General features: G+C 41.6%; 1 protein-coding gene across 1 annotated transcript in view; it reads left to right on the top strand.

Moving 5' to 3' along the window:
* LOC8030299 (POU domain, class 4, transcription factor 3) overlaps window positions 1-27,188 on the top strand; it is a 49,906-nt gene that overhangs the window by 2,351 nt on the left and 20,367 nt on the right. Inside the window, exon 2 of the mRNA XM_040501297.1 lies at window positions 11,248-11,255. Coding sequence (XP_040357231.1) covers window positions 11,248-11,255 — 8 coding nt within the window. The remainder of the gene's footprint in view (window positions 1-11,247; window positions 11,256-27,188) is intronic.

The raw sequence follows: 27,188 nt of genomic DNA, 5'->3' as shown, positions 1-27,188 counted from the left end.
AAAGAAGGAAAAAGAAACGGGCGAATGGTTTTGCGAACTTCTGGGTGAACGTTTTGCTACACCACAACGGCGCAGGACATGGGAGGGTTGTGTAGATTGCGACTAGACCACCCGATATACTAATACAATTTATAAACCAAAGAAAGCGCGAAGTTGACAGATTAAGAAACACAGGGTGTGGTTTGTTATCATAAAGCGCTGCGCAATTCTTTCTTCGACGCTCTTGTCGGCTTATGCCCGATCTTATAAACAGGGAAGCGATAATATGGTGTTCGAGTCTCAACACGCCCCGCGTCTTTGTACGTTGTCAATAGCAAAACATTCTCGCACAAGAACAACAAACAAATAGAGCACTTTTTGCGAGTCTACAACCATCTAAGCGGAGTCATCAATGTCCAGTTCACTAGTCTATTCAAGACAACGCTGTCTTTAACGAAAACGTCTGAGGTCGCAGGGTTCTAGTCTCACTAGGGCCAACCTGTATCCTGAAATATTTACCCTAAATACTGAACCTGGATTGAAGATTTCAAAACGCATCGAATGTGGTAATACCTAGTAAATTTGAGTAGCGAACGCAGTTACTGAGCACGCTATCACATATTACTACTTAATGGCTATATAAGAGTTAAGGAAGCATGTACAAAAAGGAAGCGCGATAGCGAGCTGGTGTCAACTGAAAATAATCACGAAGAATTCTCAGACAGGTAAAGTAAAGAAGAGCACAAACACAGTTTCAAAAACCGCTGTAATTGAGACTTATGCTGCCCTTTATTTTAGCCCAATTTTGGTTTCTTTTTAATTATGTTAGGTAACATATTTAACCATTAATGAAGCAATACGGTGGATCGTTTATTTAATTTAATTAATTTTTTTTCTTATGGCCCGAGAGCAATAAGAAAGCAGTGCGAAACCGTACAGTATGAAAAAAAGTAAAAGAAAAAAAGTGAGAAGGCACAGACACGAAATTATTACGACGAACCATTCACTAGATTAGTTATTGCAATCCTGATATCAGCGGTGTCAGTAATGGCGAGTATCAGAATTAACTGCTGGGCTAGTAGGTAATGCATTATAGAGGAAAAGAGCGCAAAAGACACGGACAAGTTGAAGAACAGGGCAGGACACAGCGCTTTGTCCTGTCCTGTCCTGTTCTTCTACTTGTCCGTGGCTTTTGCGCTCTTGCCCTCTGTAATGGCGAGTATGGCTACAGGAAGGCTGTTCTAATCAATAAAGGTATGGGGTAAAAGGGAGGCATTAAAAATAGACGTGCTGCAACAGGCGATTTTAACTTCTAGTTGATGATTGGTTTGCATGATAAGAAAAGTTGTTCCGAACATAAAGTTTGGTGAAGTGTTGAGTTAGGTATTATAAGACATGCACAAATGATAAACATATCTTTTACGAAGGGAAATATTTAGGAAAGATAGGAATGCTTCCAATTGTGCGGTAATATTTAGACTATATAAAATGAGCGAGTAAATAATTCTTCCTAGTACTGCCGCTCTTCGTGAACGCCTCTGATTTGCGTAATTTCCCATGATGTCTTTAATTCTCGTTCAACCGTAGCGCAGCACATAAGGCGCATGATAAATCTTCCCGTGTTGCATAGTATTAAACGTTCGATCTGCGTTCCTAAAGTGGTCAATCTCACTGGATGTAGAGCAATAATAAAGTGCTCGGGACTGATCCATCCGTCAGTTGCTACAGTTTTCACAGGCAGACATAGGACCAAAAACAACCCGCAGAGAAAGCGTAAAAAATTCACAGTTCACGGGAAGTTGTCAATTGGTAAAAGCATCTTCGTCCCGGGAAAAACATCTTGTACGCGTTTTAATGACTACTCGCTACAAACCACCCGAGAAACCTCGTTCCAAAACATCCTCGGCTACCCGCGATCGTCGGCAAGGCGAACCCGAACGTGCGTTTGTTTCGCTCGACGGGCATTTAGTGTGCGCTGAAGTACCTACAAATCAAGCTTATGATGACCTTTTTGAACCACTTTCGGCATATTCTTCTACCAACAACTGAATCTTACTGAATATTATTACGCCACTCTCAGAGTTGCCTTCAGAGGGTTCCCATGGTGACAGCTCAAAAACCGCCGCGGACATGGCGAGTCCAGTGCAGCTACGTCCACAGTGGTCGCAATTCGCAATATTTCAAACGCTCACTGTGACGTCTTTATCTAGATTAATATTTTCTTTCATCGACGGAAATAAGCGCAATACCAGAGTGTCAACGGTGACGAATGTCGGTTTACGAATTCGACGACTCCAAGCTTCGAAAGACGCTTTTCGAAAGTCCATCAAGCGACCTTGGTGGTAACCATTTCCAACACCGCCTGGTGATGGTTACTCAATTGCAGGAGGTAAGCAAACTGGCGAAGGAAAGAAATCGTACTTTTGGTTCTTAATTTGTCGGCTATGTGGCGCAAGCTACCGCCCGTTATAAACGGTACAGCCGTTAGCATCCCTCCATCCGTCCATCCATTGGGCACGAGGCGAGTGATTGGATCTGATCGGGTTCACGCCGAACACTGACGCAATCCTCGTGTCCAATTCACGCTCAGAGTACGTGCCCATACAATGGCCGACTGGCAATGGCGCGCACCTTTTTAAAAGTGTCTAGCGTTATTTTTACACATACTATTGAACTTGTGGTTTGCAAGTTATGTCAAGTCGGCGTTCTTATTTTAATTATGACGTCTCCCGGCTTTTGGAGTATTTTTGCGAGTGATGATAAGTAGTCAAAGATTACAACAGCTATAACGTCACAACAAGGAAAAGTATGATCGTTACGTCAGGAACGTAAACCATGAGGGGCACCACTGAAACAATTTGGTGCCATGCGTCTGATCGCCGAAAGCTTAAATAAAAAAACAACAATATTTTACAAAAATAAAACTGATTTGGGATTTTATGGTGTTTTATTATATTTGAATCATCGCATTTTATGTATAAAAATAATAAGTGCCGGTTATGATCGCTAAATTAGTCAAATACGCATTTGAAGATCTACCGTCAACCCAGGACGGCATTAATTTGAGCCAATCTTTTTCTGCGCATGGTTCTTCAAATTTCGACGCTTCCCGCCATCACATCTACGTTCACAAGTAGGCCTGGCCTTCTCTTTCTTCATCGCAGTCTTCTGATGCTTCAATTTCTCACGAACATTATTAACGAAGTATTATTTTTCTCGCCTCGAAAAGATCATCGCTAGACATTTAAGGTAACATTTGGACGGGTTTTTTTCTTTATGCAGTTTCGGGGTATCTTCATTCTTTGCGCACAAGAATGTGCTTCAGAATATCTAGAATGCAAACATCTAGGTTTGGTGCGAAAGAATATACTTTTTATATTTATGAAAACTTTAAGAAATGTTCGTTAGCCCCTCAAAACAGGCGCTTCAATTATTTTTAAATGAAACAAGACCGGCACAGGCTACTTTTGTTGTTCATTGCACTTAATTGTTTGAAAGTATCGAATTAGTTTATTTCATGAGTCTATTTTAAGTGTGTCGCCATGCACCACGTGTGCCCAAGAATGTGATATTTTTTCTTCTGTAAGTGAATTGCATCCAGGACATATAAAAAAATTATATCAAACATAGCACCTGGTTTATAAAGAGGAGATCAAGCACTGAAAATGTATTTAGGTGATCAGATATAAAAATAAAAGAAAATGCTCACCCCTGGAGCATATCCCCTTAAGAAACGCACGTCATGAGAATATTTGAGCATCTAATCCTCGACCCGCAGGCAAATTATGAAGACATCCCGAAATTCTTGTCAACCATGGCGCCGAAACTTGGCGGCACTGGCTGACAGGAAAGCCAACGAACGTTACTAAAGTGCAGAGAACGCTAACGTAAGAAGTCGGGCCCCGCATTTCGGGAGTTGTCCGTGACCACAGCAGCCTTACGGGCGTTCCGAGTACACTGTTTGGGACGTGACAATTCGACATTGTGAGGAAAGTGGGTAAACTCACGAGTCTTCAGAACGCCGAAACTCACGCCCACGAGGACGTTTTTAGAATATCCTTCGGATGTCACTGCGTTGCTGGAGATCCAGGATGCTTTTTTTGGAAGCCCTATAGATGTGTTCTGCCACAACGCAGTTTCTTTTCAATCGTGTCCTTCTATTGCCGATTGGTCGCTCTCAGTTTGAAAATTGGCTACCGACGACCAGTGCACATTTCTCATTGAAAAAAGAGTGAGTGCGCAGGCAAGCTGGTGGGTGTTGATCATGATGTATAATACCCGAGACTGTTCTTTTTCCCCGTCTGTTTTCTTCGACCAAGTTTCCCAGCTTTTACTAAAGTCTCCGGTATTCTACATACTAATCAACATGTCTCAAGTTCGAGAGCCTGCTGTGTATCTAGACACCAACAGCCCGAGAAATTCAGGGCGGGCCTTATTTTGTTTACGCTTCTTTTTTCGCGATTCGCTTTTCAGAGTTCCCATTCGCTAAAGCCGCACTGTCATGATCTGGAAAGCAATCATATAATGCTCGGGACTTGACGTGAGTGTCTTAACTCTGTCAGTGACTGCAAGCGAACTGGACTCTCAGAAATACGGGGTGTAGTACTCTTACACCCCTTGTCCCAAATATAACACCCCGAAAACCACTAGTCGACGTTCAGTTTACTGACGTTCAACCGACGATACCAACTTTCACGAGAGGTTTGACAGTCGAGTGATACAACTTATTAGTTGGCTAATGTACGCAATAAAGACAACCGGACAACGCTGAAGGATTTGTCGGCCCTGCTGCAAAACCTCACTTTTTTACTTCTCATATTGATAGCTTTGTGGCTACACAGGGCTATCATTGCAAATGTGGTGTGTCCACTTTACCCCAAAAAATTCGAGAGAGTCATGCAAGCGCTTCAACCTACAAAAAGAGTCTCGGCGAATAAACGTCCCGTAAAATTGGCCGTGTTTGGACGAAGAGATTCTTCCCGACAGCGTATATTTCGTCCCCGATTTAGGGACGCCAGGCTCCAAAGGCGCTATCTCCTACGTATTCCCGTCATGTTTTCTGCGATGACTGCATCGGTGGGCCGAATCAACGGCCTGTGACGCTCCCAGAGCGATGTAAATAAACCCTCTTAGCGGTGACGCATTTAACGAGCCAGTCCCACCTTTAATCAGCCCGCAATCTCGTTAAAGCGCTCGTGTCGATGCAGCTCACGTTCGGGAACCAGGCGCTATCCGGGCTGGAAGATGCCACTTATCGTCCTCGCTATGAATAACGTTATGCCGCGCTCGGGAACGCTTGTCCGGAGAGTTCATCAACGAGTTGGCAAGAAAGCGACAGGAGTGCTCGCATCGTGCAGACTGTCCAGTCAAAAGGTTGCGGGCCCTTCCGCATTCGATAAAAGGCCGTCGCTGATGTAATTATGTCCGGCATGTCGCTTTTATTTGCTAATCAATGCTCGCAGAACGTGAGATTCTACGGAAATGCTGGTCGGACTATCGACAACCTGCCCTGCGCGACCCTGTGGATCCGTGGCCGAGTTTATACTGTAGTGAACCGCCGCTCCGAGCTGGTAGAGCAAAAACTCGCTTTGCGAAACCACCCATGCAGGGATTCTGGGCTCAATCATCAGCCTTGACCCTTTCGGCCTGAATGAGCATCGTACCGGCGTGCGGTCATGTATCACTACTCGACGTGATACACGTTAAAAATCTCAAGCTAGCGGTCGTAGTTGCACTAGAAATAGCTTTTCATACATGAAACGCGTGACAAATTTAAAAACAAAAGGTTGGCAGATTGGCGCCAGCGACGGGGGCATGCATGCCATAATTCACGGGATAATAAACGGCTCCAGTGGCCACGTTTTATGCACCACTCGATATGTACTGCACCGCAATATTTTAGCTTCGGTGTGTAGCGGCAAAGACTCTTCTCCATCTTTTCACTGCCCGATTTGGCGCTACAGACCAACAAAAGACCCTCAACAATTGCATAAAAACGTTCGTAAAGAATGTGAGCATCGGCCTTATCAACCGCAGCAAAAAAACCTCGAGACATTACGGATTGTGGAGAAAAACGTTATTGAGGTGCAACTGCATGTTTCTTGTCCGCATTGTGCTGCGGCATAATACACCGCGAATCTAGCGCCGTGGGCCTTGGTGCATAAAATATACGTACCGCAAAACGCAGAAGGATGAACTCTTGTTCTTTGCTTTAACGCCTCCAAATAAAAACATTTCCAGGCAAAGACCGCATCGAGGGCATGCTAAGTCAGTCTGGTCAACGAGCGAATTATTTATAGGACAACCTAACAACCATAGACTCCTCGAAGATTTAGCGACCTTCAAATTTTCTACGAAGTCAAAGACATATTTTACGTTATATATTTTTACAGCGGGACGTTGACCTTGAAGCCCCCAAAAGAGGTTCAACTAAAAATTTACATACGTGTTTTTGTTTTCGTTTGGGGGGGGGGGGGGGGGGGGGGGGCACATGAAGTTAAGCTATTGTTGTACCCATTGGGCGACAGGCGGAGATTTGCTTTTTTTTTGGTGTTAATATAGAACAAAAAGACGCTCAAGTGTGCTCCTTCCCCCTGTGACGTCAGTAAAATTATGTAATCACTGAGTTGCGCAGTTGTGCAAATTCTCTCTGGGAATTCGGAGGTCGAGACAAAGTTTCCACGCTAAAACAGACCCTTTAAAGATTTGCTTCAAAAGCCGCAGTCGGGCTGCACGTACTCTAAAAAAAAAAAAGACACCTCATTTGCTGAAAACATGATAACCAAATTATCGGCGTACACGCCTCAAGAACAGACCTCATACAGTGTATGCAGACTATCTTATCTGTCGTCTATTAGTAGTGTGCTCTCGGCTTTACCGAAACGTCGGTTACCCATTTGAAGGCTCTTCGGAACGTTGTCTTTTCGAGCGCGGAAGGCTATCCAACCCAATGACGGATCGACGCCGTGTCAGGAAGCTACGCATTGGGGGGAAGCCGAAACCCCGCCTTCAGGTCACGCTAGAGCGGTGATCGTTCGACGCGAGTGTTGCGGACTGGAACCTAACGTCGCTTTCCGCGACCACCTATTTTGAAAGCCGCCCGGGTAGCGTCGTGTACGAAGTCGGCATGGTGAGACGACGAAATGTCTGAACCTCGCAACCACGCGTGCTTCCAATTTTCCTTTTATCTGTCTAATTAGAATGAAAGATAATGACGATTTTCTTTTCATCCCCTTCCTGCCAATTCAAGGCAACTCTAAAGGAACTGCCCTGCCTCCCCATCCTGCAACTGTACGATCGGTTAAAAACATTCAAAACGTAAGGAGTAAACTACGTGGGTTATGAAAGGTGTCTCTTTTCTTATTATTTTTTATGCCGTGCAGTTTTTATCAGGCACCTATTTTCAAAGGTTACGAGCGTGCTGTTGATGTAGAACGTAGAACTGACGTCTTTGCACAGAGCACAAACAATGAAGCAGTACCTATTGAAAATCGGACTATGTTACGTGGCCTTCAATTTATTCTGATCGTACATACACAGAGAGTTACTGATCCAGTGTTACTTCGTAGTTTATGCCTTATATCTTGGTTTTCCAGACGTCCTTCGTTCGTTTGGCAAGTATATCTCCCATGCTGAAAAGCGCCGACGTCGTGTTTGCGCTAGCAGTGTCCAATAGTGTGCATAAATACATGTACGAAGCCATTTTAGCACCTTTTTTAACGCTGTGATATTGAAAAAAAAAAAAAAACGCCGTAGCTGATTAATTATTTCGTCTTCCTGACTCAGAAACGTTTTAAGCTATCAGGTACGTATGAATTATTCTGGATATACTCTTTCATAATAATGCGCACAAAAAAAATGCGCTCACTTTTCCATTGAAATGCATTACCGGAAGTCAATTTTCCACCGGTTACTGTCTGCTTCAATTTGTCACAGTACACTAGCGCCATTGGAACTCTAGCTTACACTATAATAACTCTATGGTTTGACCATCGTTAGTGACCACTGACGATGGTGGAACAGCAGGGCGTGGCGAGGATCGAGCATCTCATTATCGCTCAGCAGCCAATCAGATTGCGACATCAGCCGATCAGAACGTCCCAGAACCAATCAGAAAGCAAGAAACTAACCGCGCACCCTCTGACTGGCGTAACAGCTGGCAGAAGGCGACAACGGTGGTTGTGTGGCATAAATGTTAGAAAAAGAAAAAAAAACACTGGCTAGGTGGCGCAAGCCGTCGCCAGATTCAAAGGGTTCAGCCTCATCCATCTATCCATTCATCGATTCATCATAGAGAGGGATGAATGGACTTACGGCAGCTCGGCAGCCGCCCGATCGCGCCAAAAGCATACAACCTTTTCTAATCGTAAACGACCCGCAAATGTTCGGTGTTATAATGGTCAGTGCGTGATTTCGTTTTCGTTCCGAATAAAACGCATCACATTGCCACAAACTGAATTAAACCGACGGTTCGTCGAGGAATTTCAGCTATAAGTCGTCTGCATTTGGCGTGACCCGGCGGCCGCTGAGGTACCGTAAGCCGCAGAGCCTCTGCCGCCACCTGTCGGTTGTTGTGCCAGTGAAGTAGTGTACGGATATAGCAGACGGGTGGCGTAAGTAAAAAAAAAAAGATCGGCAATCAAAGTTTTCATTTTTTTTTATTTTGAAATTTTATGCGGTGCTTTCACTACCTCGAGGATGTTCTGTGGTAAATCTTAGTGCGATACGTTACCAAGCCATTCGGTTACTTTAAAAGCTTCACCAAAATTCGTGACCCCGCGGTATATTCGCACGCGCGAAAATTAAAAACCAGCTGGCGCTACGTGGCGGAGGAGGGGTCGGAGTATTTATTGGGCACATTGTTTCACATTCACCACAATCTCAATGAATAAAAACTTGAGTTTAAGTTTATATTCTTTAAAATAAAGTACACTAGAAAAAACACCCTATACATCACATTTCGCCATAAAGTTGGAAATTTCTGCGTCGGGCAGCACTGTTCGTAAGTAGTACTTCGTCGAATTTCGCTAGAAAGTGGACAATTCGCTACACAAGTCAAACCTCGAGGTCAGACAGAAGTTTGCGATATCGCTTAATTGCGATCGATATATGGGAACCAAGAAGATTAAAGTACCGAAATCTGAACCTAGAAGAAACGCATTGTGGAGAGTTCTCGACGCCGTGCAGTCCACAACCGACGTCCGAGCGGGTCCGACGACGCGACGGCTCTTCGCCGGCACCGGGGAATCCGCGAGCTCGGGCGCCGACGCCGCCGGTGTCGGCGGGAGCGGAACGCGCCTGTTTAAATCTTAATGAGGCCGGCCCGGTAATAATTCAGTAGGTTTGGAAAGGCAGATTTCGGCCCGCCGATCCCCGGCGAACAACAGGTTTGGGCTCGGTCGAGCGCAAACTGGTCGGATAAGCGGTTAACGGGGCCTGAGTGGCCGCTTTGGCCCCGCCGCCCGCTACGCGCTATTTTCTCTGGCTCGGCGGATTCGCCGGGCTTTGGAAAGGAGGTCGGCTGGCCGTTTAAAGGCTGGATACTGCTAGGGGTCTTGACGCTTATGGCGCGCGTTTTAGTGACACTGATGTATCGGTTTCCCTTAAGCCACAATCTCACAGCTAATACATCATGAAAAAGATACACCCTGCAGACATAGTCACTCAGTCTCACAAATAAGGGGTGTAGTCCTTACACTCCTTGTCCTATATTTAACGCCCCAAATTCTACATTTCGACGTTCGGTCCGCTGACGTCAAAATGACGATACTAACTTTTACGATCGACTTGATAGTTGTGGGATATAACTTAATAAATAGCTCAGGTACATATCAAAGCTAACTAAGGAACAAGAAAAACAAAACAAAAAAACACTGAGGTTTTGCAGCAGGGACGATAAAACCTCGAGTGTTTTCCTGCAGTCTTGAAGGAGTACATTATATATTTCAATAAGTTGTATCACTCGATTATCAAGCCGCTCGTGAAAGTTGGCATCGCCGATTCAACGACAGCGGACGAAACGTCAAATTTTAGTGTTTTTTTTTTTTATATGGTTTAAGGCGTGTAAGTACCTCACTCCCTATTTCTGAGAGTTCCGACAGCTTAAAAAATGCGGGGCGTATCCCGAGCATTTCATTACCGCTCCGCAACCAATGATATTGCGGCATTAGACAATAAGAAAGTAAAAAAAAAAAAAAAGTCGCAAAGCGAGAAACGTCAACAGATTACGTTTCTTAAAAGCGGTCGGTGACCTTGGTGCCCCAGAAATCATCAAGCTGCTTTTGACGAATTATGCCACCGTTGTTCTATCATCCCACTATCATAAAAAAAAAATGTTTATCACGTAGTTGCCACGTGCGACAAATAGTTCCGTCGCTAATTCCTACACCGGAGGACATGATCTCAGATTATACAAATTTCTCAACCAGTATGTCGACCGGCCCTATGTCATGAATGATTGTCTTGTGGAGTGAGCTGGAGAAAACTTGACTTCTTTTATTTTTGCTCTAAAACGGTTGAGGCGCACTTAACGACATCCTCTTAGGCTTGCGTGGATTTTAAAAAAGAAGTCTCAAAAACAAGCTTTTCTAGAAAAGTTATTATGAAAAAAAAAAAGAAAAAGAAAAAACGGCTCGATATATGGTGTTTAAAAGCAGCCTGTATTGTGATCTGGTCAAGGAACTATATAAACGACGTACGAATTGCCCCCCCCCCCCCCCCCCCCCCTCCAAAACAAAAAATGGAGTGTACAGCATTTTGTTTTACTACAAAAATAAGCTGGGCATCCCCAAACGCTCATTTTCCGCCCAAATGTAACGCTGGAGTTTAGAAAGAGAGTCCAATGTTTCGCAGTATCCGTTATCTTATTCCAAAATTATAAGGGATGTTCTGAAATTTTCAATGGGACAATGGGGTTTATTTTTGGACGTTTTTGGTAACTGGATGTTCATCTTCACGACGATACCGGTTTCCATCGTTTGCTATCCGAAATCGTGAATCTTTTGCTCATATATATACTCTCACTAAACTCTGTCTGAGATGACTATTTTCAATGCCACTGATGCGGAGTAATTTTGTTTTTCTAAATTTGTTGTTAACGTTCGAGGTACTTTAGAAGTCATAAAGTACATTGAGTAACTATCGTCAACCGGTATTGACGGCAGAACAAAATCTTATTATCTGAAGTTGATGTTATTGACGCGTCCCCCTTTTGCGCGTACCTGCAACCTGTCCCTTGCAAAATACAATCCCCGAGCCTTTAGAATTTAGTTGCCCCTGTTTTTAGAGCTGGTGATTCTACTTTGGTTTATGATGATCAGCCTGTGCAATTGGGATGTGATATTAAAAAGTGTTCTAAAGCCTAATAAATAAATAAGTACGTTTACTTATACCTAAGCCCAATTATATCTACATTTCAAAACGTTATTTTTTAAAGGTCAGTAAAATCAACTTTATGCTTCTTTTTTATTACTTGGTGTAAAGATTTTGCAGTACAAGCTGATGTGACTTATCATGAGGCGATTTTTTATTTCAAATCGTTAAGGAAAAAGGGGTATAAAAATATAAAGCAAAAACGGTTTTGAGTTTTGTCCTACTGAAGAATTTTCCCAGGATATATATATATACATATATTTTAAAACATTTTTGAGACATGACCGCTTTTTCCTGCAGAATTTCAAATGAAATCACCCTTTGACATATTAAAAGCGTTCAATCGTGTTAATCATGATTCATGACTTAGTGCTAACTTAACTTATCTTGGATTTAAATTTTCATTTTATTTCATTTTATTGATTAACCTCAAGGGTGTTTCCTCTCATGCTGTCCCCTCTCATGCCTAACATGAGTGGGGACAGCAAAAAGGGAGGGATAGTCATGATATTAACATATATAAACAAACAAAAACAAGACGCCAACAGTTTATATCATATTTCACCAAAGACAGACTACTAAAACCCAAACTCAAAATGGATATACAAAGATTTAATATGTGAATTAATACAACGATAGACATATTTCTAGTGTAGAAATTGAATGGCCAAGCTGTGTTTGGCGTTAGGATAAAATAAGAAAAGAAGTTTACTAAACAAATCTACCCACCTCTTCCTAGACAACACATACTCGGGTTGAGTCACTACGTGCGCGGGAAGACTGTTTCAATATTTTATACATAATGATAGTGGATAGAACATGGAAAAGTTAGTATGTGATTTAATCGGTTGAACTTTGCACGAGTGATCAAGCCTAGGACATACGAACCCGGCAAATATACAGAAAGATGTTCGGTAAAGTGATTCGCTGTTGTAAATGTGATGAAAAAGCATAAATAAGAAGTCTTCCGTCGATTTTCTAAAGATGTTAATTCCAGGTTCGTCTTCAGCTCCGAGACACTTTCGTTAGGGAAGCGTACTCGCGGCAGATGAAACGTGCGGCCTTGTTTTGTGAAGCTTCTAATTTTAAGGTTAAATAATTTTGGTTTGGTGAGAATTGCATATCACGCCGGCATATTCTAGTTTCGATTAGCTTTAGACTGCTTCTGTAGTAACAAAGAACATAAAAAACGAGGGGCGTGGCCAGTCTCCAGCGTCTTTTTGCCGCTCCGTAGCCAATGAGATTGCGGCATTTAGAAAATAAGAGCAATAAAAAACAAACCACGAAGCAAAAAAAAAAAAAAAGTGAACATAATATGTCACACCTTTCGCTTGCTGAGTTGTTTTTTACTATAGCTACCTAAAAGGATACGTCCTACGCTGTGGCGCTGGGCATGATGTTTCATCGTGCGGAAGTTCCACTGAGCAGGCCGTTTGTTTTCGGGGGTTTAAACATATGGTAAGCCCCGCCAATCAGCTACTGGCTCCACTAGGTGCCTTGTGGAAGGGTAGACGCTTCGAATTGATTAAGATTATACTTTAACGAGTGCGCAACATACCACAACCAATCGCAAAAGTTCCCAACTTTCCGAAATTCTCAAAATGTCAAGCCTGCGAATATTTGTTTATTCGAGTAGCTATAGCGTCGTGGGGCATTTCAGTAGGGGAGACACATTTGGGACTGAGTCCCATACACCGCAAGCATATTCCGAAATTGAGCGGACATGCGAGAAATCAAGCTTTTGTAGCAGGAAAGGCGGCACAGACTTAAAGTTACGAGAGAGGCAGCCGAGTATTCTTGAAGTTTTAGAAAGAACAAAATCGCCAGGATTGTTTCAACCCAGCTTTGAAGTTAGGAATACACCGAGGTATTTGTAATCGTCCATGATATTAAGTGGCTCACCATTAATGTTGTAATGCGCCATTGGATGGAACGTCGTTCCGTTAACGGGACATGAGCAGTCTTTTTAGCATTAATATTCATAATCCACAAATCGCACCTGTCAGTGACGACATTATTTGCCTAAAGAATGCTGACGTCAGCATTATCATACACGTTCGCTTTTTTATGAACAACACTATTATTTGCAAAGATTGCAAAGAACAACGCTATTGTTTGTAGTACATGGCACGACACCGACAATTTCGTTCAAGTACAACAAAAACAACAACGGGCGAAGGTGAGGACTTTGTGGAACTCCCGATGTCACGTCAGAACCTTCAGATGCACCACCATTGAGCACGACTTACTGCTTACGGTTTTGACAAATACTCGCCTATTCAATGTACTACCTTATTATCAATTTTATAATCATGCATTTGTTGCTATTAAAAACCGAAAGGGACAATATAAAATGCCCTACTAAAATATAAAAAACACAGTAAACAATATCACACTCATCGTGAGCGTCAGTCAATATGGGTACAAATTTAGTTAGCTGCGTCACAAATGAATACTTTTGACGAAAGCCATGTTGGGATAAATGCCGTTTACCAAGAGCATTTATGTCGTTCAAAATTCTCATGTATAAAATGTGCTTTATTGTCTTGCATGCTGTACTAGTTAATAAAACTGAACGGATATTTATTACCATGTTTCTGGGACTACCCTCGTGTATCGGGAAAACCCCACCAATCTTCCAATTTATTGATAACGCGGTTCTACTTAAGGATTTTTTCAAACAGAACGTAAAAATATAGACAGTCTGTACCAAAGCACGATTTAAAAATACAGGCGAAAATGTCATCGGGACCAGTTGCCTTGCTTGCATCCATTTCAAAGTTTCCTGATTCCTTATGCTTCTAAGGCAATCGACGACATTGTATAGGACACAGTTGGAGCTTCAAATATAAAGTACCGTTGTGCAGATTAGTTAAACATGACATAAAAATGTATTCAATAGTTCGGCTTTATTCATATCAGTTAGAACAATACTGTCACCTTGAATAAATGGTTTTACAGAGATATTACTTTTCACGTTTTTGCGCACATTTTTCGAGTCGTTTTGGGATGTTTTTCACTATATCTTAATAAATTTGAAAATGTAGGTTTTGTACCGATTAAATTGACAGATGCAGCAAGTTTGCTTAACGTGGCCATATCAGCTTTAAGTCGGGTGATCTGTACCTTAAGTACGCCCTACATCTATTTTAAATTAAGCTGTGCAGATGCCGAGATATCCAAGGCTTGTCGCGAGCACGCTTGGGGTTAAGCATAGAGGAAGGAACGAAACATTTGGTTAATTGAGTTTTTTCTTAAAAATACACCGGATTTTCTCGATACTCAAAAATCTTGGCAACGACTCGAAGGTTAGAAAACAAGGGTCTATGAGACTTCTACCACTTTAATCTGCTTTGTAATATAGAAGCCCCTTACGTGTTTTTGACTCGCCGACACTGGCACTAGCAACTTTCGACGTAGGTGTTAGAAATCGTATCTGGCATCTTCGATAAAAGCGAAGCTTTTATCGAATTCGTTTTATCGGTTTGATTTGTTTTATGAGCGTATTGTTTAAAAGCGTACAAGTTCATAAAGCTAAACACCTCAGCGTAAAGTTCTCCTACGCCAGTTTTGTGATTACTCGCATTCCATTCTACTGCCGGCAAGAACGTCGCATTCAATTGTGATTTTAGCACAACTAACAGTAGAAACAATTTCAGACGAAGACCTTAATACACTCGTCTGAGTACCTGGCGGTTTGTAAAAAGCACCATCGGCCGGCCACTCAGAATTTTTTTTAAACAAAGTTCACACCAAACACTTTTAACGCTTTCCATTTCAATCTTCATTTCGTTTGAAACGATGCTTTTAAGAGAAAGAATAAAAACGCATTCTCAGTGGGAACTTCTATAATTTCTATCACATGAGTATTTTTCAGGGAAGACATGATCAAGAATATCGCCGTCCAGCAATGACCTTGTTCGAATTACACTTGTGGAACTTGTCGGCTTTTTTTAACTTCTACAGTTCACAAATGTTATGCTTAATGAGCCCTCTCAGCGTGTTTTAGGCAGGCAATTCTAGCTCACCAGATCTGCTTTATCATTGCACAATAATTTAACAAATTCTGTAAGTAAACAATCGTTTTTCAACACAATTTCGCATTCCGTTCGACGATAAGCTTTCTCGCATTCCTAGTTTTTTTTTTATTTTTTTATTTTTTTTTTTGATGGCACAAACTGATTCCGAGAAAAAAAATATTCTGAGATGTCCAGACTTGTGTATTTTAGTTTACGAGAATTAAAAAGAACTGCCTTTCTTTTTGTCTTTCAAACACAAAAATTGCCGATGACTGATCGGTTCCGATCAGCAGAAAATTAGCCCAGCCGATATGCTTTTTCGACAAAAACATCACCCACTCATAGCTAAGAAGGTTTTTGCAAGGACCGCAAGTCTCTTTCAAATTTAATTCAAGGAATACATAAAAAATAAGGTAATGATTACGACGACCACGATGTTTAAAATTTGTCAATCGGGAAGCCAAAACTTGAACGTGCATCAGCCATGTATCACAGTTTCTTTTTTTTTAAATATTACTGGGGAACAGTGTGTATACAGTTAAACGCATCCATTTTTGATTCCACTGGTCCCATACGCTTGCACAAGTACTTTAGTAATGATTCGGTGGACGACTGCTCTGCTTCGATTACGTTTATGTTGGTAATCAAGCGCTGCTGACCGGCGAGTAGTTCTTTCGTCCCGATCTGAGGACCAGAGTTAAACTCAATGTCGCCGCGAAAAAAAAGTCAGTGCAAAGATTAAAACGAGAATGTTTTCAGGAACGGAGAGCGCTACATGACGCGGATCCTCATCGCTCCAGAATTACTCATTGATGCACGCAGAACTTGGGGTGGAACCGGTAATCCATAGACGCAAACGTGGGTAGAACAAGAAGTAACTTGCGTCAGCAGAGGAAGTCGTGTGAACCGCGGCTCCGATATGATGCCGGCTGCACGTCTTCAAAGGCCACCTGAAGTGAAATAAAGAGGGCAGAACATCAGCGGTAGTGCTGACATCTGCCGGAGAGGACAAAAAAACAAGCTGCGAGAGACGAGTTTCTCGTGATTATAGTAAGCATAGAGTTAATACTCTAAAAACTAAATCTATCGTGTTACCTATTAAAAAAAAATAATCGTTTTTTTTTACAATCTAGGAGTTGCTTTGATTACCCCGACTTCATCGGTACTTTTCAGCATTGATCTTGATGTCTGTGTTGGCAGTTCACCTCAATTCAGTAATCATGTGGTCATTGCTTTCAGTGAAGTGTTAAGAGTGTTGCCACGATTTCACAATTTTGTCACCCATTTTCAACGTCTTTTTCTTTAACAGATTTTGTTTAAGTCATCCGTTAGATCACGGTTTTAATCAAACTCGGTAACTTCGAATTTTTTTTTAAATTTATCATTAGGTTTTGAAATAAAAAGAAGTACAAAAACATTCTATAGGAATTGCGTATGATCGTTATGCGGGATTGCTGTATTTGTTGTAAGCGTATTTGCTGTAAGCGTTTCTTCACCTATTTTCATTACGCGGCAAGCCTTTTGTAAGAGGTGAATGCAATTTTTTTTATTACTCCAGAAAGTTTATCATGGTCACGTGAATTCAATTGATGAATTACGATTTGTTCTTGGGTTTAATACGTGCTTGCCTCGTTAATTACGTTATAAGCACACACACAGGAAAAAACAGATAATGATGATGATGAATTTGTATGTTTGGTGAAAGGTTCGACGAGGTATGTAAATTTTTTTATACGTCATGTATGTCCTGTGTGTAGAGGATTCACATTTCAATTAATAACACACAAGAACGTAAAATTTATAGTTTTACATGGCTTCCGGATTTTACGCCAGGTGTGCTCGAATGGAAATATTTCACTTAAATACTGCAAGGCGGGAGTTGTAGAACACTCATATTTTTTGTATTAGTATTTGTTGCTTTACTTTTATTTCAGTTTGTATTTTCATGCATTGTGTAAGTTACGTTACGTGCACTAAAGTGTAGACTTACAATGTTGCTTTTGACCGCCGAAAACGAAGGATTATTTTTATATTGCCGCACAAATAAAGTTTAATGATGATGATTAGGGTGATGAGAGTGATTTCAAAAAGAGCCTCCCGGAAGCATCAAAAATGCAGTTATGAAACGTCGTTCCTATCCGATATTGTGTTAGCGAGGGTAAAATCAAGGCCAACAATGACGGTAATGTTCAGAATGTTTCTTCAGACCACGAAATGTGATTTTCTTGTTAATTAAATGAAGCGCTTTTCTTCAAGAAACTTATTACTCGAGGCTGATTCTGTAAAAGAAATTGCGATAGTTAGGGATCCTATTAATGTGGAGGAAGCCGGTTGCCAGCAGCAAACACACAACTATTGGTAGCTCTACATCAGCAACATAGGTTCAAACGGATCGCGCAGGAAATGAAACGTACTCTTATTCTTCCAATGTACCCACAAAATGAGAGTATTCCTAGATACACCCCAATGGTACTACAGTGAAGTCACGTTGATATGTACACCTCCGCTACCCGAAGAAGCGTCCATAATGTGCACTGCCCATAATAATGAGACAGATATACAAGTATCTACTCAGTTCATACGCGGAAATGTAGTCAATATAGCAGTGTATATATTAACGAGGCATGACTGTTTTAGATTGTGCTCTCCTGAGTAACCTAGCTTTAAAACGCAACGTATCAATATACGTTGGAATCAGCGTGCTAAATGTCAGTTCCGGGTGAGCTGACCCATGAATGAGTGTAGTTCAAATGTAAAAACGCGAAGTAACTTTTTGTTTTTTTATCCAAAATTAAGGGGTGACTAAGCCTCTAAATGTAATTTTAACATTAAATATCATTTTGCGTGGAAACATCTCAGCAATGTGTTTTCTGAGTATAAGCGAGCGGCGTATGTTTCGAAGATAACATAATATATTTACTGGAGTTAATTGAACGTTCTAAGTCCATAAGAACATCCAAACGTGCAAAAACCTTTATCGGCGCTATTCCAGCCGCTCCCAAGGTTTGCAAAGCAGGTAGTCCTTTTAAGCAATGCGCAGCACACTTCGCATCTTGAGAGAAAAATATATCCCGATCTATGCCACTGACCAAGTTTCCTTAAAAAAAAAAAAAAAAAAGAGGGCTAGAAACTTTTTTTTTCTTTTATACTAGTGAAAGTGATAATGATGTGGATTCATTCGCGATCTCGGATTCTGACGAACTCAAGTCTTAACGTAAACCAGTATTTTGAGAATAAGAAAAAAATATAGAGAGCGCAAAGCCACAAACTGACACCGGGTTATTGTATCTCTTTTCTTGCCTCCATAGTGCCGCGAGGAAGCGGTCACGTGGTCGCGGCCGGAAGCTCGCAAAGGCGAACTCTCCGATTGGCTGCAGATGACCTCGCAACCGGATATGACGTGGCAGGCCTCTCTTAAGAAAAGCCCCGGTGAAGTAGTTAGGGCCTACCGGCTCTCGCTCACCCAGAGTCAAGTAAGTGAAGACTCACCAACGAACGCGCTCATTCCCCCGCACTCAGTCACTCCCTCTTAGCGCACTGAATCGAGTTCACCGAGCGTTACAGGTTTGATCGTTAGCCCAGGAGTACAGTTGCGGGCAAATAAGAATGGAATGCACGCTGCAGTTTTATGTAGCTCATTTTAATCAACTGTAATCGGTAAGGTCCATGCGCCATGGAACGAGTACACTTTAAATAGTGTTAGTCAACATTCCAAATGCAACTTCCTGTCGTGCATAATCTCACTTGTTCTGAAACATTACGTAGGACAGAAAGGAAGATGCGTAAACGACAAGGGTCGTGAGCGCTCTCTTTGTTTACAAAGTGCTTATTACCAACTAGCCCAAATGTCAAATTTACTTTACTACAAAGTGCTTCATCGGGACGCTCCGCTATGTACTGCAATGGATGGGGCTGTTCTTCCCAATTTAATATCATTCAAATATTGGCCTTGCGTCAAAATAATATTGCTAGAGAATTTGATGAAACACTTTTTATTCGACTTTAGTGACCTGAAATGTCTGTTAATGTGGAATCAATTACATTTTCTGAAGGTGAATATGTATTTTATGAATGAGAGTGGCGCGTTCATTTGATAATATTTTACAGAATACGTGCAAAACGAGCGTGTTGGTAACAGTATCCACCGTGACGAAAGTAACACAGAGAAGGGTACGGACAACATTGACTTCCGCTGTCCGTCCCCTTCTTTGTGTTACCTTCCTCATTGTGGATATGGCACGGGATGTCTTGATAAACTTTTTTTTTCACTTTTTATCTAATATATGTTAATGTATTTGGCTATGAAAGAATACCACAGTCGACAGTCAGCGATGCGTTTGTGTGTGTCTTCCAGTTGTATTCGTGTTCTTTGCTGCACTGTTTTGTTTATTCTGTTGACAACATCCTTTGAGAGCAGTACGTGACGTTTGAGGCGTAAGAAAATTTTACAACCAACTGATGCTCGAGCTAAGAACGAACATTGAATCTTGGGCAGTGTGCTAAATGCTGTCCGAGCCAAATTGAACAGTATAATGATCTAGGCAAAGATAACCATGTGGAGTTCCATAGTATTATTTTTTTAATATACAATGCAATAGGATAAAGAACCAACGCAGAAAAGATTCGGATTGTCATCGCCGGAAGTCAGCGGATCCCTGACCTTTCGTGCTTCGCGTTCTTCTTTTATTTATTTTTTCCTAACCCTTTTTTCGACCTTTGACCCTTTTCCGGAAGTTCATGGGGAAAAAAGAAGTAAAAAAGAAACCAGATGATTTCAACTGCTGCGAAGGGGAGAGGGCGATAGGAGTGCAAACATCTGGAATCCTTTTGAGAGTCTCAGAGAAGTTTGTATTAAAACAAACCGGACGAAAACGAAATGTTTTCTCACACAAACATGGTAAACGAAAAAACAGGAGTTCAAAATTCAGGCTTCTTTATAAGCCGATTGAAAGCAAGCAGAAAACAAAGCGAAAAACCAAGGATTCAGCAGATCTGTGTAACTTCTCTCCCGATTTTTGAAGAAAAAAAAAAAAACAGTGGCGATCTCCTACAAATCGGATCAGAAACAAAAACCGGTGGCATACCAAAAACAAAACAAAAACAACCTAACACAAGCGGGCGAATCTAAACAATCTCCCTCCACCGCACCCCACGGGAGCAAACAAATACAACGTAGACAGAATCGCGCGGAAGGGGTCTCATCCTACAAGCATCGTGCAGACTTGTGTAATTTTGACACAAAACATCTAATCTACTGCCGTTGCGTTAATCCTAAATCAGAATTAATCAAGTAACTACGTAGCCGGGTTAGTGGCGCATTTTTAATTAGGAATTCATATTGCTTGACGCCGAAAAAAAAAAAAGACTTCTAAATTAACTTCAAATACACGACTCAAAAAGATGCATCAGCAGGGGTCAGTTTTCTTGCCGCGTGATGTTATTTTGTACTTGTCTAGGTTGATTATTTTATTGTGTTACGTGCACATAGACATCAAATGGTTTCTAATATACGTAATACGTGGGGCTTCACTACTTTACTCGGCTTTTTGTTTCTATTTGAGGCATTTTATTTTCTTATCACCTATGACCGGTGAAACCAATGGCTGAAAAGGAACTATTCGAGCCAAAATCACAGAAGAAAAAAAAATTCAAAATCTAAACCCTAAGAGCAAAAATGTGTTGTATTTACACAACATCAAATAACAACTGAATTACTCGTCTCACTAATTGGCGGCAGAAACTGATAGCAGTTAGGAAACTGCCTATTAAAGTAACCAATCGTTCGTAGTCTGCCACCATACTAGGGCTATTGCAGACCTTTTATACTTAGTCTTAGTATAATTTTACGCCGTTATCGGAGGAAACTAATATTTTTATTTCGTTCCTGTGGTTAGTTCTCACGCAACGAGCACGAATACAAATTGAACTAGCAGGAGATATCTGACCTTTATAAGAAAAAGGTGGTGTCTGAATGGACGGATATATGGCAGTGGCTATTCCTTTTGTAGTGAGCGGTATCTTGCGCCACCCATTCGACGCTCTGTCCCCCGTCTGCCTTAAAAGGGCTGATCATTTCGTGGCGCATCAGCAGAAATAGTCATCAACGAACCGTCTATTTATTAAAAACAAATCCCGAGTAATTGAGTATCTCAGTCTGATGTTTATAGAAGGAGAGGTAAACAGCCCGCTTGCATAATAAGTATCAGCGGTGTCATATTTGATGATTATCAAAGCTCCTTCCTCATGCCACTACTGATTGCACAATATTGAAGCCCGTTTTGCGGAAGACGCTATAAAGTACTTTGTACGTACATAAGCCGCAATGTCCAGATGAGCGGCAGCGGTGTGTACGCTGATATGACCCGTCAGTTACGACATTGTTGAGACGTATCACCAACGCGCGTGTCACGCACCTGCCACCTTTGGCGGTGGTGTTCTAGTGTAATGCTTCTGCATGGAAGCGTGAGTGTGATCATAAATGTTAGATGGTAGCTCCGCTGAAAGAATTTTTTACCCAATGTTCCAGATTAATTTGTACAAAAGTGAAAGTATCTTGTAATATACCCAAAGCTCCAAATCAGCAAGAATGGGAGAGTAGCAATCCCGAAAAAGAGCAACAAAAATGTTCTACTGAAATGTATCATTTTTAATTTCTTACCGTACTCTCGTGAGAAAATCAACACGATCTAGGTAAGAAGACCTGAAGATAACGAAGTCGAACAGAGGTGCCCACCTAACAAAGGCATTCACGTACGATGATGCCTAAGATGGTGTGAGCAGACGAGACATAACGTGAACATCTGAGCAGACCTAATCTCTCCTTCGACAGATTTTGGGCTAAAAATCGCAATTCATCTGAAGCGAGAACATCGTGATGGATTCCTCCGCACACTTCACGGCCAAGTAAACGTGGGAACATCTTTATTGAATGCACAGTGTGGCTATTGGGGCCGCTGATAGTCTCGGAACGGCAGGGTCTGGTTAATTATAGTTGCGCTTCACGTTTCGCCACTGGGTCATGATTTCTCTTAACGTGCTGCATTGCTCTCGCATTGGGCACGCAGCAACACTGACTCCTCTGGGCAGTCAATGAAATCCTGGTGTCTGGTCTCGTTTTGCCGTTTTGAGGGTTTGACAATTTTTTTTCGGCTTAAGGCACGCTCCGTATAAATATTGTTATATCCGAGAGTTTGCCTGTTCAGACATGCACTGACAAAAAATACGCATATCACTCTAACAAGTCCGGTGCGACAGCTTTCCCCGCAAAGCACTCTGAAGAGCCAATCGCTGCAATCTAGGGGGGGAGAGAGCTTGGCCAATTGCGAGGCTGGAAATATCTTTGGACTTTAAAGAACTGTCTGCGTTGTCTCACTGAGCATGCTCCCTCTGTAGATTGCTGCGATTGACTCGCCCAAATGATTTGTGGGAGGGTAAACGTTCCAGTTGTTGGTTTTTAGAGTATACTGATCCAAAGTATTTCAACAAACAATGCGAATAAAAATATACGCAACAAATATTTTTTTCTCAGTAAAAATCAACTTTTACCAGGACATAAAAAAAAAATCCGGCAGCCGTGAGTTTTTAAAACTCAGATAATACCAGGCAAGGACCAGAGGGCGAGAAATGTCCGGGGGTTCCTAGACGCGGTCTCGACGAGGCAAAACGCGGCACGCGGCGGACACCCAAGCTCGAGCGGCGGCGCTGGCGTCGGCACTACCCCGCATCAAATATTCACGGACCTCACCGATCGATGCTCGGGAGAAATTGCCCCCGCCGCTGGCTGCCTCCTCGCCCTCTTACGGCCCCGTCCATTCACTCCATTCACTTTCCCTCTTTCTCAGAAAACCCCTCCTCTCCCCACAGGCTTTCTCGCTGGTTCCCCGACGCCGGATCGCTTCTAGCAGGGGTGCCCGTTCCTGAACTCGAATCTCCGAGAGGAAAAAAAAAAATGGATGTAGACTCGTTTTCTCCGATTATAGTCTGGAAGAAAATGAAAGCTTCTCTGTTGTTCCGGACACCGAACTGTCTAGGATTTCTTGCGAAAGGCCGAAGCTGAAAACCGAAACTGGTACAGCAAGATGGCGGCAGTTATTGACACAGTAGATTGGGTTGCGAAGCATGCGTCCCACTCTCAACTACTACGTCCATCTGGTTTTTTTTTTAGCCCGACTGCTAAGACGATCCTGTAATGGTCTAGTAAAACTAAATGCCTGTTTTGACGAATACGCACACTTTACTTTACAGCAAGCACGCGTTTTTTGTCATTTTCTTTTAGCGGTAGTGACGTATTTGAGTTGTAATTGGCCGCTATTAAAATGCTGCTCAGCGTGCACGATTTAGAAATATTTGCGGGTTTGATTTGGAACTGCTTTTAACGAAGTTCTCCGAGTTTGAGTCTTACAACGGGACTTTTAGAAATGTCTCGAAGCGTCCGAAAGAGGCTGGATTACGTCGATTCCTTCCGGCAAAAAAAGCGTGCACGTAGAAAAGCGAAGGCGTGGTTGTTAGTGGAGAACTGCCTTAAGTAAGTAAACAACAAAACGCGTTTGGACGACATTGATACAATCCGCTTAACCCTATTGCAATTCATTACTGACATCCTGGAGTGGAAGGCACTTATTGAACATTCGTACGGCGAGACGAGGTGATAAGCAGAAATAACGATACCGTACTCACTTGCCTCACTCCATTAACTACCGCGTCACTTATGAATAAGTTATAATACGCGGAAACTTGCACATGTAAGCTTCGCACGTAAAGAGAACAAATACACAAAGTATTTGACTAGGTGCAGTAGATATATTCCAACTCTTTCTTGATCATGGGATCATGGGATCATGGTCTGGCCCATCTAAGCATTTTATTGTCTTTCTTGATCATATTTTTAAAATTTTTGTTATACGTCTGCTTGTTGTAGTATTTTTCCTACATTTAGCTTTTTTTTTTTCATACACAAAGTACAGTCAAAAAATACCCGCCCTTTTCTATTCCTCCTAAAAAAACAAGCAAAAGTGAAAAAAAAAATGTGTCTACTGCTGATAACGTAAGTTCCCCTTTCAAAACTCATTCTGCATTTCCGTCCGTCGTCTGCCTTTTTTCCATTTTAAAAGTGATATAACTTTGTCGATTATGTCAAAATCAACCGCATTGACATTTGATTTAGTAAAAGAAAGAAATAGCGCAAAGGGCCAACACACACTCACGGATCAAGTGAAAACTCACAACTGTCGTTTTATTATTCATACAGAAGACTAGAAAGAAGTAGCGTTTCTCTCTCGTCTTTCTTTTCGGCATATAAAAAACTTGACAAAATTAAATTGCCTTAATGGGAAAAGGAAGTTACGTTAAAAGAACTGAGATATAAAATTTAAAAAGAAAAACATAAATAAGGTAGAGGAGGTTGTCACGTTAAAAAAACTGAGAGATTGCAGAAAGAAAGAGGAAGTTGCTGACAGTAAAGCAGTGAAACAACCTCAAGTGGGAAAGTTCAGGTAATGAAGTTCTTTGTCACTTTATGCCACTGATGGTGCACTGACACAAAAATTCTATTCTTTGATGGTCATTGGCTCGTATAGCTCCCTTGATTTCTACTTACGGAATCTTCGAAGGATTTTTGTCTCTGTCAGAATCTAGGTATGTAGTGGCAGTCTCTTACGTGCACTGATAGATGTCCCGCTGGTGTTGATTTGAGTGAAGAAGAGTGTTCACGTAACCTGGTGTTAACGCAGCGGCCTCACTGACCCACGTAGACTAAGCCACAGTTGATATGTAGTTCATTTATAACCTGGCTTTGGCAAGGTATACATTTTTACTTGCGTCTCAGGTCACATTCATTGTCACGTTCCTGTGAAGTATTTATCTTAGGACAAAGTTCCTTGAGCTTGTCTGGTGCTGAAAGTACGACAAGGATGTCATACCTGGAAGCCAACTTTTTATGTTGTGTGATACCCGGTGAATGTAGGGCATCAAAGCCGGGCATTGTTCTTTGTGCTTGTTTTTGTTTTTTTGTCTGTGGAAGTTTACCATTTTTTTTACAACATCCTACAAGGTGATACTTGAATATCCAGAGGTCTTCAGTCGTTGTACTTGAGCGTCAAAGCTCTGTCCCGCGTTATGGTCACATGACTTTTTGAGGATTGCCCTAGAACAGTTGTTGATAATTGCCATTTTTAACGAGTTTTGAATGAAAAAACTGATATTGGAGTAAACTTTTTTTTTTGGTCGTGGCATGTACATCTAGCACGCGTAATTTAGTTGGAATATTAGACGTAGACCGTTAAATTAAAGGCTGTTGTCTGTAGGTAGCACGTGTGTAAAGTTGAGTCCTTGAGCATTCTTAGTAAAGATTGAACGTATGTGTTGCTCGTCCTTTACATCAGGTCTATTTTTAGTAGCACAAGGGAGTCGTCCACATTTCTGCATATTCTTGACACCTGGTTGTTGGATACCCCCTGGCCGATGGCCCGATCGCATTAGATAAGATGTCCCATAACGCTGGTGTTACATATGATTCAATACAAATTCCTTTCTTTTGCAGGAAAGTATTCCCGTTGAGAGAGACGACTGTAAGTTCTATGTAGAATGTCAATACCTCGTAGAATGACTCAAGATGTAGGGCCAAGTTGTTTCGAAAACGCACTGTACCACTTTCCTCGATACATTTACCTTGCAGCTACGAACAGATGGTCGTGAGGTATCGAATAAAACAAATCTTCCAGGTCGAGAGAAAAAAACAAACATTTTTTACATGTATGTTATATTTTTTTAGATAATGTATAACTTGCATTGGAGTTGGGGAATCAAGAAGGGATCTTCAAGTCAGAGGTTTGATATTTGATCAAATAGGAACCTTGACATAGCTCCTTCGAAGGTTCCGTGAGAAGAAATCAAGGGAACAATACCAGGCAATGACCATTAAAGAAAAGGAGAACTCAAAAGAAGAACTCGCATGTGTCAGTGCTCCATCAATGGCATTAAGTGACAAAGAACTTTATTACCTTAACTTTCATACTTGAGTTTGTTTCAGTGATTTACTGTCAACGATCTCCTCTTTCTGCTAATTCTCAGTTTTTCAACGTAACCTCCTCCTCTTTCTTTCTTGTGTTTTTAATGTTATTTCTCAGTTCTTTCAACGGAACTTCCTCTTCCCATAAGGCAATTTCATTTTAAGAAATTTTCCAAAAAAAAAAAAGACGGGAGAGAAACGCTACCTCTTTCTCGTCTTCTGTATGAATATTAAAACAACAGTTGTGAGTTAGTGCTTGTTCCGTCAGTGTGTACTTGAACTTCGCGATATTCATTTCTAATATGCATATCCAATTAGCCCACCTTAACATTTTGATTTAGTAATATTGATTTCTATTGTATAACTGATCATCATTGCATAACTGAGCTGAGTTTGTTGTAGAACCTAAATTGTGGCATGCGTTTGATGCGATTGTTTTTAAAGCCGACGCACATTCCGCGCTTTCCACTCTTGCCCTTTTCCCCCATTTTCTAAATGCTCTCCACTTTTTACTTTGCCCCAACTTGACCCCCTTCGCAGCTTAGGAGAGTGAAGCGCTAAGAGGATTATTTTCCCTGCAGAAAACCGAGGTTGCACGTCGGCCTTTAAGTTTGCGTATTACTGTTTATTTTGGTAGGTCGCTTGCGTTCTAAATATTGTAAATATATTGTGTAACACAATACGCTTATTGTTGCAGAGAATGGCACAAAAAACAAAACAAAAATTAGCATTTATACTTTCTTTTGTCCGGCTCAATATGTTAAACTTACCAGCTTAAATAATATTCTTTTTTCTTTGTATTAATGTATATTGAA

This window comes from Ixodes scapularis, unplaced genomic scaffold, assembly GCF_016920785.2.
Source record: "Ixodes scapularis isolate PalLabHiFi unplaced genomic scaffold, ASM1692078v2 PGA_scaffold13__105_contigs__length_92229423, whole genome shotgun sequence".
Taxonomy (NCBI): Eukaryota; Metazoa; Arthropoda; class Arachnida; order Ixodida; family Ixodidae; genus Ixodes; species Ixodes scapularis.
The sequence above is the reverse complement of the archived record's forward strand: the minus strand, read 5'-3'. Positions and strand labels throughout refer to the sequence as shown.